The sequence below is a fragment of the Neovison vison genome, chromosome 5 (assembly GCF_020171115.1).
Source record: "Neovison vison isolate M4711 chromosome 5, ASM_NN_V1, whole genome shotgun sequence".
In the NCBI taxonomy this organism is placed as follows: Eukaryota; Metazoa; Chordata; class Mammalia; order Carnivora; family Mustelidae; genus Neogale; species Neogale vison.
In genome coordinates this window covers 62032907-62048838 of record NC_058095.1, presented here as the reverse complement: position 1 = coordinate 62048838, position 15932 = coordinate 62032907, and the positions used below count along the sequence as shown (strand labels likewise).

Below are 15932 nucleotides of genomic sequence, written 5' to 3'. Positions count from 1 at the left end.
TTGATATCCTCAGGATCAAGTCAGCTTCCCCAGGCCTCAGCTTCAGCGCCTTTCTGCCCAGGGTCCCCAATTTACCGCAAGCCCCCTTTCTCTTTACTTCTTCGGCACAATCACCCAATCACCCCAGGGGAAAGCAGGGTTAGGGGGATGCCCATGCATTAGGTGTGAGATAACTTCACAAGTGGGAGAAGTAGGGAGTCTACCTTGCCATGAGGAGCAGCTTATGTGCTGCAAAGGCTAAAGATGGAGAGAAAGAGCACAGGGTCAGAGAGGTGGCAAACTCCAAAACTTGGGAAACCCTGGAGCCCTGCTCTACTAACGTACCCCAAAGTGGCATCAGGACGAACACCGAGCCACGGGTCATCAGTCAATATTGAATGAAAACAGGATTCTGTACTCAAGAGGAAATACCAGGTATGAGAACCTGAATGAGGTTTTTGTTCTGTCCTAGGTTTTGCTGTTGGTGGTGGTTTTTTGCCTTCAGGACTTCTCGGGGCCTTTAATATGCTAACACAAAATCATTTTCCCAACACATCACCTATTGATCTTTCTAGAACTTTCTGTTCACTAAAGACACGAGACAATACTTCTCCAAGTGTGGTCAGCAAGTGGCCTACAAACTGTCCTCAAGGTAAACGTACAACCCAAGAGCAAGCATTTAAAGCTACTGTAAGTCATTTGCATTGCTGCAACACCCACAATCCGATCCATGAACTTGCAATGGGCTACAGACCAGTGTGGCTATTGCCCAAGGTATGAGCTGTGTGCTCATCACACAAAGTAGCACAACACATCGGAACCACAACAGACTGGGAAGACATGGTCCCACACCAGTTAGCAAACACAAATGGGCTCATCTCCACTGTACATGTGGGTCACAAAGTCTGGTAGCAAAAGGATGAGACCCCAACTACGGGGGGTTGGGGGGGGCAGGGCACATGGAAAAGACAGTTAAAGAACCAGAAACATTTTCTTAAGTAGAAGCATGTCATTCAAACGGACTTTAGGATCATGATGCTGATTTCAAAGGGTCCCAGTGGGTAGAGCACGATGCAGCTTCTCCCAAAATTTTTATAGCGGGGTACAATGAAAACCAAGTCAAGTAGGGAAAAGCTGACACCAAAATCTAACAAGAATGCCCTTGATGAACTAGATGGAGGAAATTCAATCCTGAAATAATACATACCAGAAAAAGAGGGGGAGAAGCCAGGGAAGGGGACAGTCTGCAGCTCCCACTCTGTCTGGCATTGACATGGCCCAGAACCAGGCAGGTAACAAATGAGTGAAGCTGGCCAAGTGGGATACAATAAGGAGCAGTGGGGACTGTGTCAAATGGAAGAGAATATGCCCCCATTCGCAGGTGCAGCTTCTTTCTAGCTCTAAGGCAGCTGTTAACCATGAGGACCGTCAGATCCTAAAAGCAGAAAATCTGGATTTGTTTGTGAAACTTCTGAATCCATCAATATCGGCAATAAATTTACAGGGTTTTTTTTACTTTACGAGCATACCTCAGGCCGCACGCTTCTGCTTCCTACACTTTCTTATGGGTACGTGAAATCAGAATCTGAACAACAGCGATGAAAAAAGCCAGATTTATAGAAAAAATAATATGGTGCCTGGGATCTTCTTCAAAGAATGCATGAAAGAAAGAACGCACCAGTTCTCACAAGTGCTGGAGGGAAGTCTTGAAGTACAAAATCAGGCCAGGTTGAGAAGGAATACTGAATGAAGCAAGGGGTAATCCTACAGGTGCCACGATCTCTCTGGAGTTTCCACCTGTGTGGAAGGAGTTCTGTGAATAGGTGCTTGAAGGAAGATGCCGTCCAGAGTTCCCGTGGGCACAGTGGGTCTTGGCATAGGTAAGCGGAGGTGACCCCAACAGCTAACAAGCTGCAGGGTAGGAGCCAAGTGCTTGGACAAGGGCATAAACTCAGCGTGGGCCAAGTCTGCTCTATGGGGAGACCTTCTCCTGCATGGCTGCTGGAGACAAGACAAAGCAGGATGTCTCCACTGACCGGGACAATGACGGTTAGGGTGTCAGAGAATGCAGAGGAGAAGCAAAAGTCCAGAAGGAGGGAGAGTTTTGGGGACAGAATGGGGGCAGCGTGGTGGGTGGGGGGCTGTGGGCAGCTTTGAGGAACAGGTGAAGGAGAACAGGTTGGTAAATGAAGAAACGGATGGAGGCTGGGGTCCAAAAAGCATCATCTAACACACAGATCTCACCTCTGGAGTCCGAGCTGTGGGCTGGGGGGGGGCTGGGAAGGGGATGAAAAGGGATGCTGGGTATACCCGTGATAAACCTACAGAGTGTCACCCATCAACACAGATGTCCTTCCAGCTGAGACGAGGCTGAGCAGTGGCTGTGGGCAGAAGGAAAAGTAGGCATGGGGACAGAGAGAGAAGGAAAACATAACCCTGGGCACAGCTTTATGTGAAGAAGTCTGAGGCTTGGGGCAGGGGGAAGAAATAGTAAAAGAGACGGCTTGCCCTGGTCCAGAAGGAACACCAGGTCGGATTTCAGCCTTGCATGGGAGCTCCAAGATGTGGCGTTTGCAGGGCCCCTGGGAGCTGTGGGTTCAAGGGGCTGAGCCACCTACAGATCCAGCTGTATGACCTTAGGCAATCTCTGAAAGCTTCCCTTTCCTCCTCCACAATGTGGGGGAAATCACACAGGAAGCATCACTCCAAGCACACAACAGGCTCTCACTCACGAAGGCTGAGCTTCTTTTTTTTTTTTCCTATTGCATCGCATAGTAACTGACATTCCCTTTCCTTATCTCCTTAGCTCTCTTCAGAGAGCTCCTGGAACATAAAATACAAAATCACATTTCTTAATTTGCACTATTTTATCACAGGCTTCCTGTGATATCTTCCTTCCTTCAAAGGGTTTTTAGAATTGGACTTGAGATTTTTTTTTTTTTTTCAAATTGGTGCTTCAATTGCTCTGCAAAGTCTTTGAGCCTGTAGATTTTTTTTTTTTTTTTAAGTTCACGGACTAACACAAGCCTCTGAAGGCCAAGTTTGTGTCTCTTGTACTTCCTGAGTACTTCAGCTGCTGCCCAGCATAGCACCTGATTTTTTAAAAAAAGGGCTCAAGCAGGGTATTTTTTAGGGCAGTGGCATTATTCCATAGGACATTACAAAGACAGATGCAGGTCGTTATACCTTTGTCAAAACTCAAAACGGGCAACATCAAAAGCAATGTTGCAAACTGTGTAAGTCCCTGTGTAAGCTACAGACGTTGAAGGTGGATGCCGGGTCACGTGGGTCCATCAGGGGTAACAAATTGACCGTTCTGGTGGCCGTGGGGGAGACTGGGCATGTGAGAGGACATGGCCAACTGGAACTCTCTTTCTGCTCCATTTTGCTGTGATCCTAAAACTTTTTAAAATATAAAGTCTCTGTATTCTTCTTTAAAGTAAGTGCTCAGTAAATCCTTGTTAGGTGAGTGAAGAAAACAGGTCAGCATGATTTGTAAGAGCATATTTATTATTCACTGACTGCAGAAAAAGACTTAAAATGGTCACCCTTCACTTGCTCCGTTTGAGTGTTTCAAGTCAGTAACAAAGTAGTGATCAGCTCCCGAAATGTACTCTCTGTGCCCACCCCTCCCCCACACACCCACGCACCCACTTGGGGCTTTGATAAAAGCTCAGGCTGGGAACAGGATGTTTACTTCTTTGTGTATCTGCGTTAACTGGCAGCCAAGCATATGCTAAGTGTCTGGAGACTCTGTAACAATCAGCCTGGAGGGCACCAGGGACCCCAGGAACAGCACGGCCAGAGGAATGGCTGAGCTGAGCCAGGACTAGCTTCCAACCTTAGAAAGTGAGCAGGGGGAGGGAGAGACCTTTCAGCTAGGGGAAGGCACCAGGAGTGGTCTGGAGCTGCAAGACTGTTCTCTAATTGTCTTAGTGTGTCTTCTCCCCAGGGAGATTAATTGAACGGACAGAAGACCCAAATCCTGCATTTCTTCCAGCTTTCCTGCAGCCAAGAGCACTGTCCTATGTGACTTTCTAGCCTTTTTAATACAGGTCATCACCTGGACCTTTGCAAACCCCTCACCCCAAAGGGGTCCCATCCACACCCATAACAGACATCCCAGTGCACAATGTAAAACGGCTGTCATTTCATCTTTCACTGCACTAAAGGCGGCTTTTAAGTACCCACCTGCAGGAGAGGGGAGCAGAAGGGCGCTCCGGGTCTGCCCAAGAGGAGCCATTCCAACCCCCAGTGGGTAGGGGGCAGCTGCTGGACTGAGGGGACGAGGTGGGGGGTGCTGCTGGAAGGAGGGCAACCTGGGAGTGTGAGGACTCAACGGGCACGTGGGGAGCGGCGGTGAAAGTGTTGGGGGAGGTGGGAGTGGGGGTGGCGAGCCACCTGGCCTCAGTCCAGGAATCAGAAAGGGGTCGGAGAGTCATCTGATCTGTCGTTTCCTTTTCCTTCCTCTCCTCCCCACCGGAGGCCGTTTCTACTTTTTGTCTTCCATCCTGACACTTAACGGGCCCCATTCCTAGAACTAAAGCTAGTTTGGGGTGTCCACTGAATCCGCTGACTGGCATCCCAGGCAGGCGTCACAGAGGCGGTGAACCCAGGAGCTGAGGGCCTCCCCCCAGAGAAAAGGGTGAGGGGCGGGGAAGAATGAAAGAGAAAACACGAGCTTGCTGAAAACGGACTCGACGGATTCTCCTCGCGAGCCATGTCCCCCTCCCTCCACACCCGTTAAGAGGGTTTCCTTGCCGGACTCCCAAGATCTCATTCATACCGGCCCGCACCCCAACAGCCAGGGAGACTCAGGGAGGGCGAGGCCGACCCTGCCCCCAAATTCTATGCGACGGAGGCAAGCATTTCGAACAGACACACTTCAGCAGAAAGCAGGGGGCAATTGTGCAGGTTTCAGAGAAGAGAAAGGGAGGAGGAGAGTAAACCCATCAGCTCGCGCCGCTCCAGGCAGCAGCGGCAGCTTAACTCCGCCCAAGGGTTGCGGGGCTGAGAGGAGAGCCTGCCCGCCCCGGCTCCGCCAGCCCCTTTTGGGCGGGGCCGTCGCGCGGGCATTACGCCATTGGTCTCCTGGAAACCCCTCTGACCAATCATCGCGGGACCGGCCCCCTGCACCGCCCCCTGCGGGCGCAGGCCGACTAGCCAGGCGGGACTTGCCAACAGGTGAGGCCGGAGCCCGGCGCTCGGGCCGGTCACGTGGCTTCAGGCGGCGACCCGGGGGCGGAGGGGCAGCCCCCGCTCGGCCGCCGGCCCCGCCCCCGCCCCGGGAAGCCTCGCCATCTGTCTCCGGGGCTCAGCGGTCCTGGACCAGATGTAGTGATCCCACGCGACGCAGGGACGGTGCTGACTGATCCCAGCCGCGGAGCCATTTTCTCGGCCACTGACCGCGCGCTCGGCCACCTTCCGGGGCGCCAGGTCCAGGCGAGCGCTCCTCCGGCTCCCCGAAGGGGACGGACACGTGGCCGCGCCGGGGGCCTGTGGGGGACATGTTGGACGCTTCTGTCACCACCAGACCCTTCCCTCCTGCCCCTCAGCCATTCAGTCAAGCGCTTGCTTTTGGAAATCTGCTGCTTCTCACTTGTCTGCCCTCTTCCCCCCCCCCCAATTCTCCCATTTGTTGCCCCAAGCTTCACGCTGCCCAGAACCATCTTTCAGCATTGTACAGGCTGCTGAGCAAGTGTAACCATACTGAGGGCCGTGGGACAGAGATTTGGGGGAGACGGGGGGGGGGTGGATTCTGAATCCTAAGCCCCCCAGTTGCTTGATGAACGCACACGGAATCATTCACACTCTAGTCCAAAGTGTTCAAAAGCACTGATCCCTTGGCAGAAACAGCCTAGCGTGGGCTGAAATACAACCGACTGGAAGTTAAAGCAGAGTCTTCTTTTAACATATTTGCTATATTTAGAAGAGAAGTATTTTATCCCGAGAGCGTATCTGTTCCAGAACAAATGTATCAACCTAAAGTCACAGTGAACATATGTATGTACATACATGCTTTTTTTTTTTTTTTTGGTTATATACGTACTTTTACCAATGGGAGTGGAAAGCAAATTCCTCTCTGGTAGTCCCTCGCTAACCAGATCCACAGTCCCAGTTTTTAAAAGCAGCTCTTTTTGGGAGGCGAGCAAAGTCTGTGGACCACAGCGTTGCTATTGACACGTTTCACCCATGATGCAATGAGGTAAAATTTTTTGTATGACTCAATAACTTACGCTATTTTTAGTATGTTTCAAGTCACAAAAAAACTTATTTAAGGAATTTAAGATACAGATATGAAGGAAATTAATAACCTACCTATGTGAAAAGAAAATTAATGGGGGATTTTATTGGCATTAGCAGTATCTTCACACATGCCTCTTGGCCGCAATGAAAATTATTTATCATCATGTAACCAGCCTGGTCCTTGCTCCCAAGTCTAAATTCAGGGGAGAAAAAATACCGATCTATGCTAACGTAAGTTTTATTTGGTGTTAGTTTTAGTTTGGTAGTTTGAGAGCAATAGGGGATTTCTAACAAGGTAATGTTTTAAGTATTAGAAAAAGCTTCATGCTCTACTTACAAGTAGCTTTCAAAGATATCAGTATCTCATTTCTTTTCGGTCATGGTAAATGTTTTCATTTGAGGTAGGCAGCATATTGTATTCATTACCCTTGAAAATATGCCACATACTTGGGAAATTCATTTTGCTGGGATTCCTGACTATCCCAACAGCCTAGGACTGAACTTTCCCTTAGTGTCTGAAATCACCCACTGTTAAATGAGAGAGGTAGAGCCCTATTTGGAAACTAACTCTATTCACAGCAAAAGAAATGCTCATTATGTTCTGCCTTTGGAGTAGACATTTTGTGTTTCTGTCAATCAACTTAATTTCCATGTTCATAGAGTGAGGACATAAAGTATTGAGAAACTCCTCTGACAGAGAGAGCAGTCAGCAAGCAATCTTGGTCACGTATTTCAGTTCTGAGCTCAAAATAAACGCCAGTACCCTGATTTATAACACTAGCTGGCTGGTGGGGTTGTGTTGTTGTTGTTTTTAAATCCCTGGTACGCTTTTAATTCTAAATAATGTAAGTGATTAAAAGGGTCGATTTCTGCAATCAGAAAACCTTAGAGCCTACACAACATGTTTTAACAAAAAGGTAAACCAGCATATGTACTTGGAATGAAGTTTTGTGACATACTGATTTTTCTAGATCTCAAAAAGCTTTTCTTCAAACGAAAACAAAACAAACTAGAGAAATGGCTGTGACAGAGATCTTTAAAAAGCCGCAAACAGTACAACTTTAGCTGGAATAATGTCTTTATAATTATTAGTCTATATTAAATTAAATTCATGGCTCCTTTAAAAAGGCAAAATCTAGTTTAGTCAACATTTAATTCCTAATTCCTAGTATCTTGGGTCGACAAACATTTTTAAAGACATGGGCTAATTTTTTTAGAGACCTGTTCATTAATGCTGTATCACTTGAAAGCTAAGGGTAATTTATTTCATATATTTAAGCATTTTATTTATCTAAAACAAATAGGTTGCTATTAGATATTGACTATTTTATTAACTTAGAACATCTGGGAAAACGCTTATGATTAGGTTAATTTATGTTATATTTTCCCCTCAACTTGTAAAAGATTAATCAACCATTTTATGGTCTAATTTAGGTGCCTAATTAAAACCAGAGTTCAACACATGCTACACTGTCTTGCTAATAAATCTTGACAGCTTTGTAACATGATGGTTTGTATTTCAAATTGTTGCATATAAATGCAGATTTTTTGATCTTCACCCAACAGACTGAAGTGAGTTGCCTATTTGGTTTAAACTCCAGGACTGAGAAAGTGCAAATTACTTCAAAAAAGGATTATCTCCAATCAGATCGGATCTTAAATTTCCCTCGGTGAAGACAGAAGCAGTCCTTGCCACCAGGTTTTCAGAACCAGCAGAGGGAAAACACGGGAGACATTAGTTTTCTCAGCATTTGTTAAACTGAAAATGCAGGAAAAGTTACTACTTCCAGCTATTGGCTTTCAAGAGAGATTTCTTCAATCTCTCTATTACTTTAGATTCTACTTCTAAAGAAATCTGCTCCAAGTGTTAGTTACAACTATCTTCTGGTTAATGAGTACACATTTTCAGTGTTGATTTGGGGCACTGTATTTTTTTTTTAAATGAATAAATTCATTCCAAGAAGTTCTGTAACATCTTAGTTAACTCTATGTCCTCTCCACATACCTCCCCAGCCTTAAAAAAGGCAAATGGAAAAGAATAAATCGGCTCTGAGTAGGGACACTCCCTGTGTTTTCTCTGCCTTTATATTTGAGTGATATTTTTGTCATTTTAATGACGCCATTGAATCCAACTGTCCTATGCAGCAGAGACATTAAACTTCTGTAGTGATGTCATTACCCTTACTCTAGTTATCAGTCACCTTTGGATGGAGCAGCTGGCCTCTTCTGGACCGGATACTCTTAAAATTGACAAAATGAGCAATCCAGACCAAGGTGACGGGAGGTACAAACAGAAAATGCTAACTCTTTCAAACCAAACCCCATTTTCAACTCCTCAGATGTGACCAACATCGTGCTTGGGTCACTTTAAGCGAGACAGCACAGCACAGCATGACCTCTGGACCAGGACGACCTGGGTAACTATAAATCAGCCTTGTCACTTTCAGGCTGTGAGTCCTTGGGCCAGTTGCATAACCTCTCTGTGCCTGTGTTTCTTTGCCTGTAAAAGTACCTACTTCACAGGACTGTAATGAGGATTAAATTTGCTAATCCTGTAAAACTTGAAACAGTGCCTGGCACATAGGGAAAACATTCAGTAAGTGTTAGCTATCAACATCATTAAACCACCCACACACTACCCTTTTTTTTTTAATGTGGCCACAGCATTGAAGTGTCAGCTTATTTTGTACAGCCAAAAATGAAAAGAAGAGTCAAGGTGGGGGAAGGAGTTCTGCCACTGTCCTAAGGCACATTTCTTTATTTAAAAAAAAAAAAAAAAATCACACAATATTTAGCTAACTTAATTCCCAAACTGGTGTCATTAAAATTCATGAAAATCTACCACACTTAAGCCAAATCAAGAAGAGAAACCGATTAAAGAAAGTACATATTTCATTTTAAATTCAAGGGTTAAACCCATATTCAGAGCCTAAATGTAGGGGGTGGGTGCTTTCTCCAGGCTTGGCCTATGTGAGGGTCTCCTGAACCAGTGCTCCCTGTTTATCCAACACCTTCACAACCATGACACAGAAGGGAAGGGCTACTCCATGAGGTCCTTTAAACACCTGTTAAGTTTGGGAGGCCTGATCAGAGAAAGAAAAAGCAAGCCGGATAATGAACTGGGAAAAAAGCAAACAACAATAACAACAAAAAACAAAACCCACGCGCGTCTTAATCCCAGACTAAAACAAAGTCGGGTCCGGGGCAGATGAACCACACCTATTGGCACGTCCGATTTTTGTAGCAGGTAAGGCAGCGGAAAAGCGTGTGATTCCTCGCGGGTGGCAAGGTCAGCTCCCTGTCTCCACCCCGGCAGGCTCTGATCCCACCCCATCCCCTCTCTGTTCCGGCCGATTGTGTCTCCTGATGCCAAGTGGAAAGAGCTAAGAGCTCTAAGACTTGATGCAAATATAACCAGGCCCTGGATTTACGGGTGAGACCACTTAGCAGGACCGTGTACCCACGGATTAAACCCCTTAACGACTTGCTCAGACACAGCCAAGCCCTTTTCTCCTGCAGACTGTCAGCCTGCCTATCGGATTCAGCCATCCGTACCCGTAGTTTCTTAATGCCTCCAGAATGTCTAAACGCCTCCAAAATGTCTCCCCTCTCTCCTCTGCTCTGGTTCTGAGGACTTGTTTTAACCACGTTTCCGAACTGCAACGCTCGCGGGTTAATTATTATTTATACTCTGCTCCAGTCTGCGGCCTGACTGTGCGGACGCAGCGGGAGCTACAACGGAGCGCACACCTCCCAGCGAGCAGCAGGGCTTGGGCTGAGCCCAGAGAGCTCCAGCCAGGGCGAGCTCTGCTCTCCAGGGCACAGGATTTTCGGAAAAGCGTTCTGGGACAGGCGTATCCTTTCCCGGTGGGGTCTGCTCAAAGTTAAAACGGCTGCCTTCAAAATAATTGAGTCCACACGTTGGCCCAGACATCCAGAATATTCTAAATCAATTAAAAAATTAAGTACGCAGATGGCATTTTGGAAGACATTTTTCCCTCTCCCTGAAAAACATCCGCTAAGCCTGTGGTCCCGCCGGGCGCCGTTGGAGTAGCCCGGTATCGCGGCGCGTGGGGCGAGCTGCTGGGTGTCCGGTTTGCCCCGCCCGTCACCCGGTCCGCGGGGTGAGCACCGCCGGCCCTAGGCCTCCTCGCCCCTTCGGTACGGCCTCTCCCCGCCTGGGTGGTGGGGGTGGGGATGCCCAGGGAATACCACGAGCCTCCCGCCTCCCCGAAGTGCAGCCGCCGGGCGCAGCCGCTCGTAGGGCGGCCCGCGGGCGCCGGGTCCCGCCCGAAACTCCCGGCTGCGCTCCCCGCTGCAGGCGCGCGGCGAGGCTTTTCAGGGCGGCTTCTTTCTTTCTTCAGCAGTTTTGAGTCAATCAACAGGAACATAGCAGGTGGAGCGCGGCCGCCTAAGAGCCGTCGTGAATCTTCCTGTGGGGATTTCCATAGCCTGCCCCAGGTGCTTCTACGACCGCCAGACTTGACGGATCCAGCGCTCTCCCCTGCCAGTTCCTCCCAACCCGGCCCCAAGTTTTCTCATCTACGAACAGCCCAGGCTACCTTTGGCCCCTGGTGGATTCCCCCTGGAAGGGCGCGCCTTATAGCCTGCAACCCCGGACCCCAGGACCCACATCCCTGTGGAAGAGGTGGGAGAAGAAATAGTAACAATGCCCTCCGTGGCCCCCGTAACAATCGGAGAGGCCCCCACGTGCCAGCCAGGCACCCGAGCGCACTGGCGCACTCCTCCCCGCCGGGAGGGAACCACAGGATCCCCACTGCACGGACAGGAGCACTGAGGCTCCGCGCCACCAGCAAGCCGCCAGAGCCGGGACGCAAATCCAGACGTCGGGGACTCCCGAGCCCCCATTCTTAAACAGCCAGTGTCCACGGCCCGGGAACGGTGGGTAGCCTGACTGTCACGGCTGGCTAAACCTCGAGACATAAGCAACTCCTGACAATAATAAAAACATTAAGAACAAAAGGCAGGGAGAGGGCGAGGCTGGGAAGAAAACGATTTTAATCCGCTGGGTCAGCCCCCTTTTACCTCTCCTGGGGCCTAGAAAGGGGGATGGGAGCAGGGAATGGGGTTCGGTTCGACTTTTCTCTTTTGTTTCCCTAAGTCCCGAGCAGCTCGGGCCTGGAAGGTGCCTGCGGGGGGACTTGATGGGAGTCCTACTTGGGAGGGTTGGGTTTGATGGCCAGAGAGAACGGGTGAGGGCCGTTGGCCGGGGCCCCTGGGAGGCGACCAAGTTTCCGAAGGCCGGAGTGTGGACCCCCTTGCCCATCCGGGCCCCACCGGAAGCTCGTTTAACCCAGAAGCCCACCCCAAAGGTCGGTAGCTTTGGAAAGCGTTGGGCAGAGGTCGTGATTATGAATGACCCTGAGGGCCGTGGTCCTTTTGGAACCCCACCCGAAAACCGAGCTCCCGGAAGTCCCGATCCCGGAGCAAAGCACATTTCCCAACCAATGAGCCCCTTACATTCCTGGGGCCCCGACGTGTACAGGGCCCGCGGACACGGGTCCCTACCCGCGCTCTCCCGGCACCCAGGCCCAGGAGGAGGAAACCAGCGAGCTGAGCCCGAGGCGCCCAGGAGCCTTCAAAGCTGCGCGCCGCTCCCGCCGGCTGCAGTGCGCGCCTTTGCCCGACAGGGACCAGCACCGCTCCACGCTCCGCGCCGCCCGCCCGTCAATCCGTCCGCCGGTGGGCCAGGAGGCGGCGGCGCAGGGCCACCCGCCCAGCTCACCCTCCCGAGCCCAAGCTGCCCGCCAGCCAGGCGGGTCTGACCCTCTTCGGGTTCCAGCAAGGAGGAGGGCTGTAGGAAAAAAGTTTACAGACGCCGTCTCTCCCACCCCCATCCCCATCTGGGGAACAGAAGCTGCTGCAGAAGTTGGTTTAGGGTGGAGACCGTGACCGACTGGGCGCAGAACGTACCGGGGCTCCGAGAGCAAACACTAAATACGAGCCACACTGGATCGATTCGTTTGCGAAACGGCCACAGTGAGAGAACTGCGCGCTTCCCTGAGCGCCATCCCAGTGGCTAACCCCCTTCTTTGACTAATTCTAAGGGCACCGTGGGTCACTGGGCCGCCAGAGCTCCTCGAGAAGTTGTGGAGAGAGCGGAGCCGCGCTCACCCCGTACCACGCTGGGGCGGGATTCCGGGCGCGGTGCGTTATTCTTGTCTGCCCCTCCCCGCGCCCGGTGGTTGGCGGCTGTACCCCTGTCACTTCCCCGGCACATGCCACGTTTCCCTCTTCTGCCGCCCCGTCCCTTAGCCCCGGCCGCGGTAGAGAAACTCACCGGTACCAGGCGAGGCCCTTGTCGTAGCTGCGGTCGAAGAAGTGGGGCTCGGCGCCCACGGCGCGCACATCGGGGTGCACGCGCAGGAACTCGAGCAGCGCCCGCGTGCCGCCCTTCTTCACGCCGATGATGATGGCCTGCGGCAGCTGCTTGCTCCCGGATCCACTAAAGAAGCTGGAGATGGAGCTGGGGGAGTCTGGCGTCTCGGGACTCTGCTCCTCCTGGCTCGCGGCGCCCTCGGCCGGCTCCTTGCCCGCGGCCGGCGGGGTGGCCGGCGCCGCCTGGAACGGCAGCCTGGGGGCAGTCCCATCGGGACCTGGGGCCAGGGCTGGCGGGGCGTGGGCGGCGCGGGACCCCGAGCCCAGCAGCAGCAGCCCCGGCGCGGCGGCGCAGGAGCCGGCGCACGAGTACAGAAACATGTAGAGCCAGATGCAGAGCATGGCGAAGAGCAGCGCGAGCTTCCTCCTCACCGGTGGCGGGGACGGCGGCGGCTGCGGCAGGAGCCGGCCGGGGACATCGAGGCAGGATCGGCCGCCGCTCAGGCGCTGCCCCATGCGCAGCCCGGGGGCGCGGCAAGAGACATGGCTCAGCACATGGCGCGGGGCCCGCCGGAGCTGTGAGCGCGGAGAGGGTTCCCTGGCCCGCAGGACGCCCGCGGGGTTCGGTTTATTGCCCCCGCGCGCCCGCTGCCGCCGCCGCCGCCGCCGCCGCAGCTACTCTTCCCCAGGTGGCGGCGGCAGCTGTAGCGGTGGCGGCTTTTGACATGTTGCCCGGGAGGAGCCTCAACTGGAACGAAAGTCGGGGTGGCGGCAACTGCTGGCGGAGGGGCTGCTCCTGCTCTAGCAAGAGAACGCCGCACCCCCACTCCCTGCTCACTCCGGACCGTACACTGCGCGCCCGCTCGCCGGGACTGCCTTCTCGCCGGCCTGCCCACTGAGCCCAGTGAGCAGCCCCGGCACTTCCCCGCGGAGGCTGCGAAGAACTGCGCAGGAAGAGAGCCAGAGACCGAGGTGGGGTGGGCGGGCCCGGCCCTCCAGAGTGACGGGCCGCTCCGCCTATCAGAAACCCGGAACGCCCTGCGACTACGGGCGCTCCGCTGAGCGTGCAGCAGCCAACCGGCTCCCGGAACGTGGGGGTGTGGAAAGGGTTTGGAGCGGTGGAGAGAGGTCGGAGGTTGTTATTGGCTGCGGGCTACGGGGCGGACTCGGTGGGGGCGGAGCCAGGGGCTGGTGACAGGAGCAGATGGTCGGAAGGATGCTGGATTGACAGAGTGCCGGGAGAGCTCTGATCCCGCGGGGTGGTACTGTGGTGCGCTCGCGCTCCCGCGCGCCTTTCTGCGCTCGCTCCCCAGGAGCCAGTCTTGGCGTGTAGTTGCCCTTGTGTCGGGGACTCGAGCCCAGATCCAGATGTTTCGCTGGAGGGCTTGTGATGTGTGTGTGTATGTGTGTGTTGTGCACTGGGAAGGAAGGGGGTTGGAAGAGCGAGAGTCAAGGCCAGAGACGCCTGCAGCCCCCAGACTCGACCATCCCACGCCAGGGACTCGGAGGGGGCGGGGGCTTCCGGGACAGGCACCGGTTTAGGAAGTTTAAGTGGAAGTCTATAAATGGCTGTCAACTTTTTTTTTTTTTTTTTAAGTTTTTCTTTCTTCTTCTTTGTCAGGGGTTGATCTCTTTCGGGCTGCGGGTTAACCGAGACCGGCGTAAACTGTCCTGGGGAAAAATCTTCCCTACCTTCCCAAACCACCGGGAAAGGTCGGAGGAGGGAAGGAAGAAATTAAGTGAGAGACAGTCTGGTAGGAAGCTTCGTGGTGGAAAGGGAGTGTGAAAGTCACGTGTAGCAAGTTCTGTCGGGGACGTCAGGCTTAAGACAATGTTCTCGCCTCCCCTTTCCCTGAATACATATTAAAGCCAACACTGCATTCGCCTTCATCCAGGAGCCAGTTCGGTTTGCTGACCTGTTACACTAATGATCAGGTGTTTCCCACCGATTTTTCTTTTAAAGTCAAAGTCAACTTGCAGCAGACTGATCGCTGACTTGCACTTACTTAAGTCAAAATTCCAGTGTTAGTTGCTCTCCCCAGGTTTCTGCAAAGGGACCTTCGTGGCGGGGGAGCCGAGCTGTAAACCCTCCCGGCGGAAGCGCCGGCGAGGGGTGCCTCTTGCCGCCGCACTGTTGCCCCGGCCTTCGCGGTTCAGAAGCTCGGGATGCTCAAGTTCATTCCGGGAGCGCTCAGAAAGTTTTCAGCGCCCGCAACCCCGCTCCGGCGGGGCCAGGGGGCCTCCAACGCCCGGCTTCGCGCCTTTCCGGGACAGAATGTTCCTTCCGATTCCGACCCCAGCGGGGCCCCCGGGGCTTAGTGTCGCCCCCTGGGGTGACTCACCGAGAGCCGCCGCCCACGCTGCATTTCCCTGTCCGCGCAACCGTGCACGAACCGACCTGAGCCCTTACCCTCCTGCCCGCTGTCCGAGATTAGCCTTCGCTTCTCAGTAAATGTCCCCAAGTGTCCCGAGTCCCCGCAACCCTACCCCAAGGCCAATTCCCCTCTGGAGCACACTGAAAAAGCCAGCCTGCCCTTATAGCGCGCACCTCTGCTTCGAAAAAGTGCCAATGGGAGACGGCGATGACCCGAGAGGGTTCAGACAACCCAGAGGCCACCGTGGGGCCGACGCGCCCCGGCTATGCCCCGCGCCACCCCTTTGCAACTACTTTGCGCCCAGGACATTTTCCTACAAAACTGCTGAGGGGGCAATAATCTAGGTAGAGGGTTCTCCTGCGTCTTTTCTGTTCGCAGGGGGGATTTCTTTACAGCTTTTCTTCACCCCTGCCGCTGGGATGTTGTATTCGTTACGCAGAAGTGACTTATTCGCCCGCAATTTTACATTTCATTAGTTAATTATTAACTTATTTAAACTTCGAAAACACGAGAATGCGTTTCTTAGCACTAGCCCGACCCTTTATTTTGGAAATGAAAGAAGGAAATAGTGTCTCCAAAGGGTGTGTCTTTAATGAGTTCCTATTGTTGAGGGGGCTATGAAGATTTTTGAAAATTTAGGGGAGGGGGTAATAGGGGTTTATGATTTGTGTTTGGCCGGGTTGTAGCTCCCCGGTGTGGCAAACTTCAGGCCTGGTTGGGTGGGAATCATAGTTTTGTGTGTGTGTATGTGTGTGTGTGTGTGTGTGTGTGTGTGTTTTTAAGGATTTTGATACTCCTAATAAAAATGGTCTCTGCCCTGTGGGCTAGAGAAGCCCAGTGTAAAAGAAAAGTAAAGGATTACAAATCCAAGCCGCCGGATATATTTAGGGCTCTTTTCCGGCGGTGAAAGGAGGGAGTGGAAGCAAAAACGTGGGCATCGGAAATTGCCCGGAGTGTTCCGCAGAGCTGAGCACCCCAGAGCCAAGTGGCCGC

At 52.4% G+C, this 15932-nt stretch overlaps 1 protein-coding gene across 1 annotated transcript in view; it reads right to left on the bottom strand.

Moving 5' to 3' along the window:
• Positions 1 to 13234, bottom strand: part of LOC122906778 (heparan sulfate glucosamine 3-O-sulfotransferase 3B1) — a 38831-nt gene extending 25597 nt beyond the window's left edge. The window contains exon 1 of the mRNA XM_044249139.1: positions 12527 to 13234. Within this exon, the coding sequence (XP_044105074.1) occupies positions 12527 to 13080 (554 nt within the window). The 5' untranslated portion in view covers positions 13081 to 13234. The remainder of the gene's footprint in view (positions 1 to 12526) is intronic.
• Positions 13235 to 15932: the final 2698 nt, after the last annotated feature.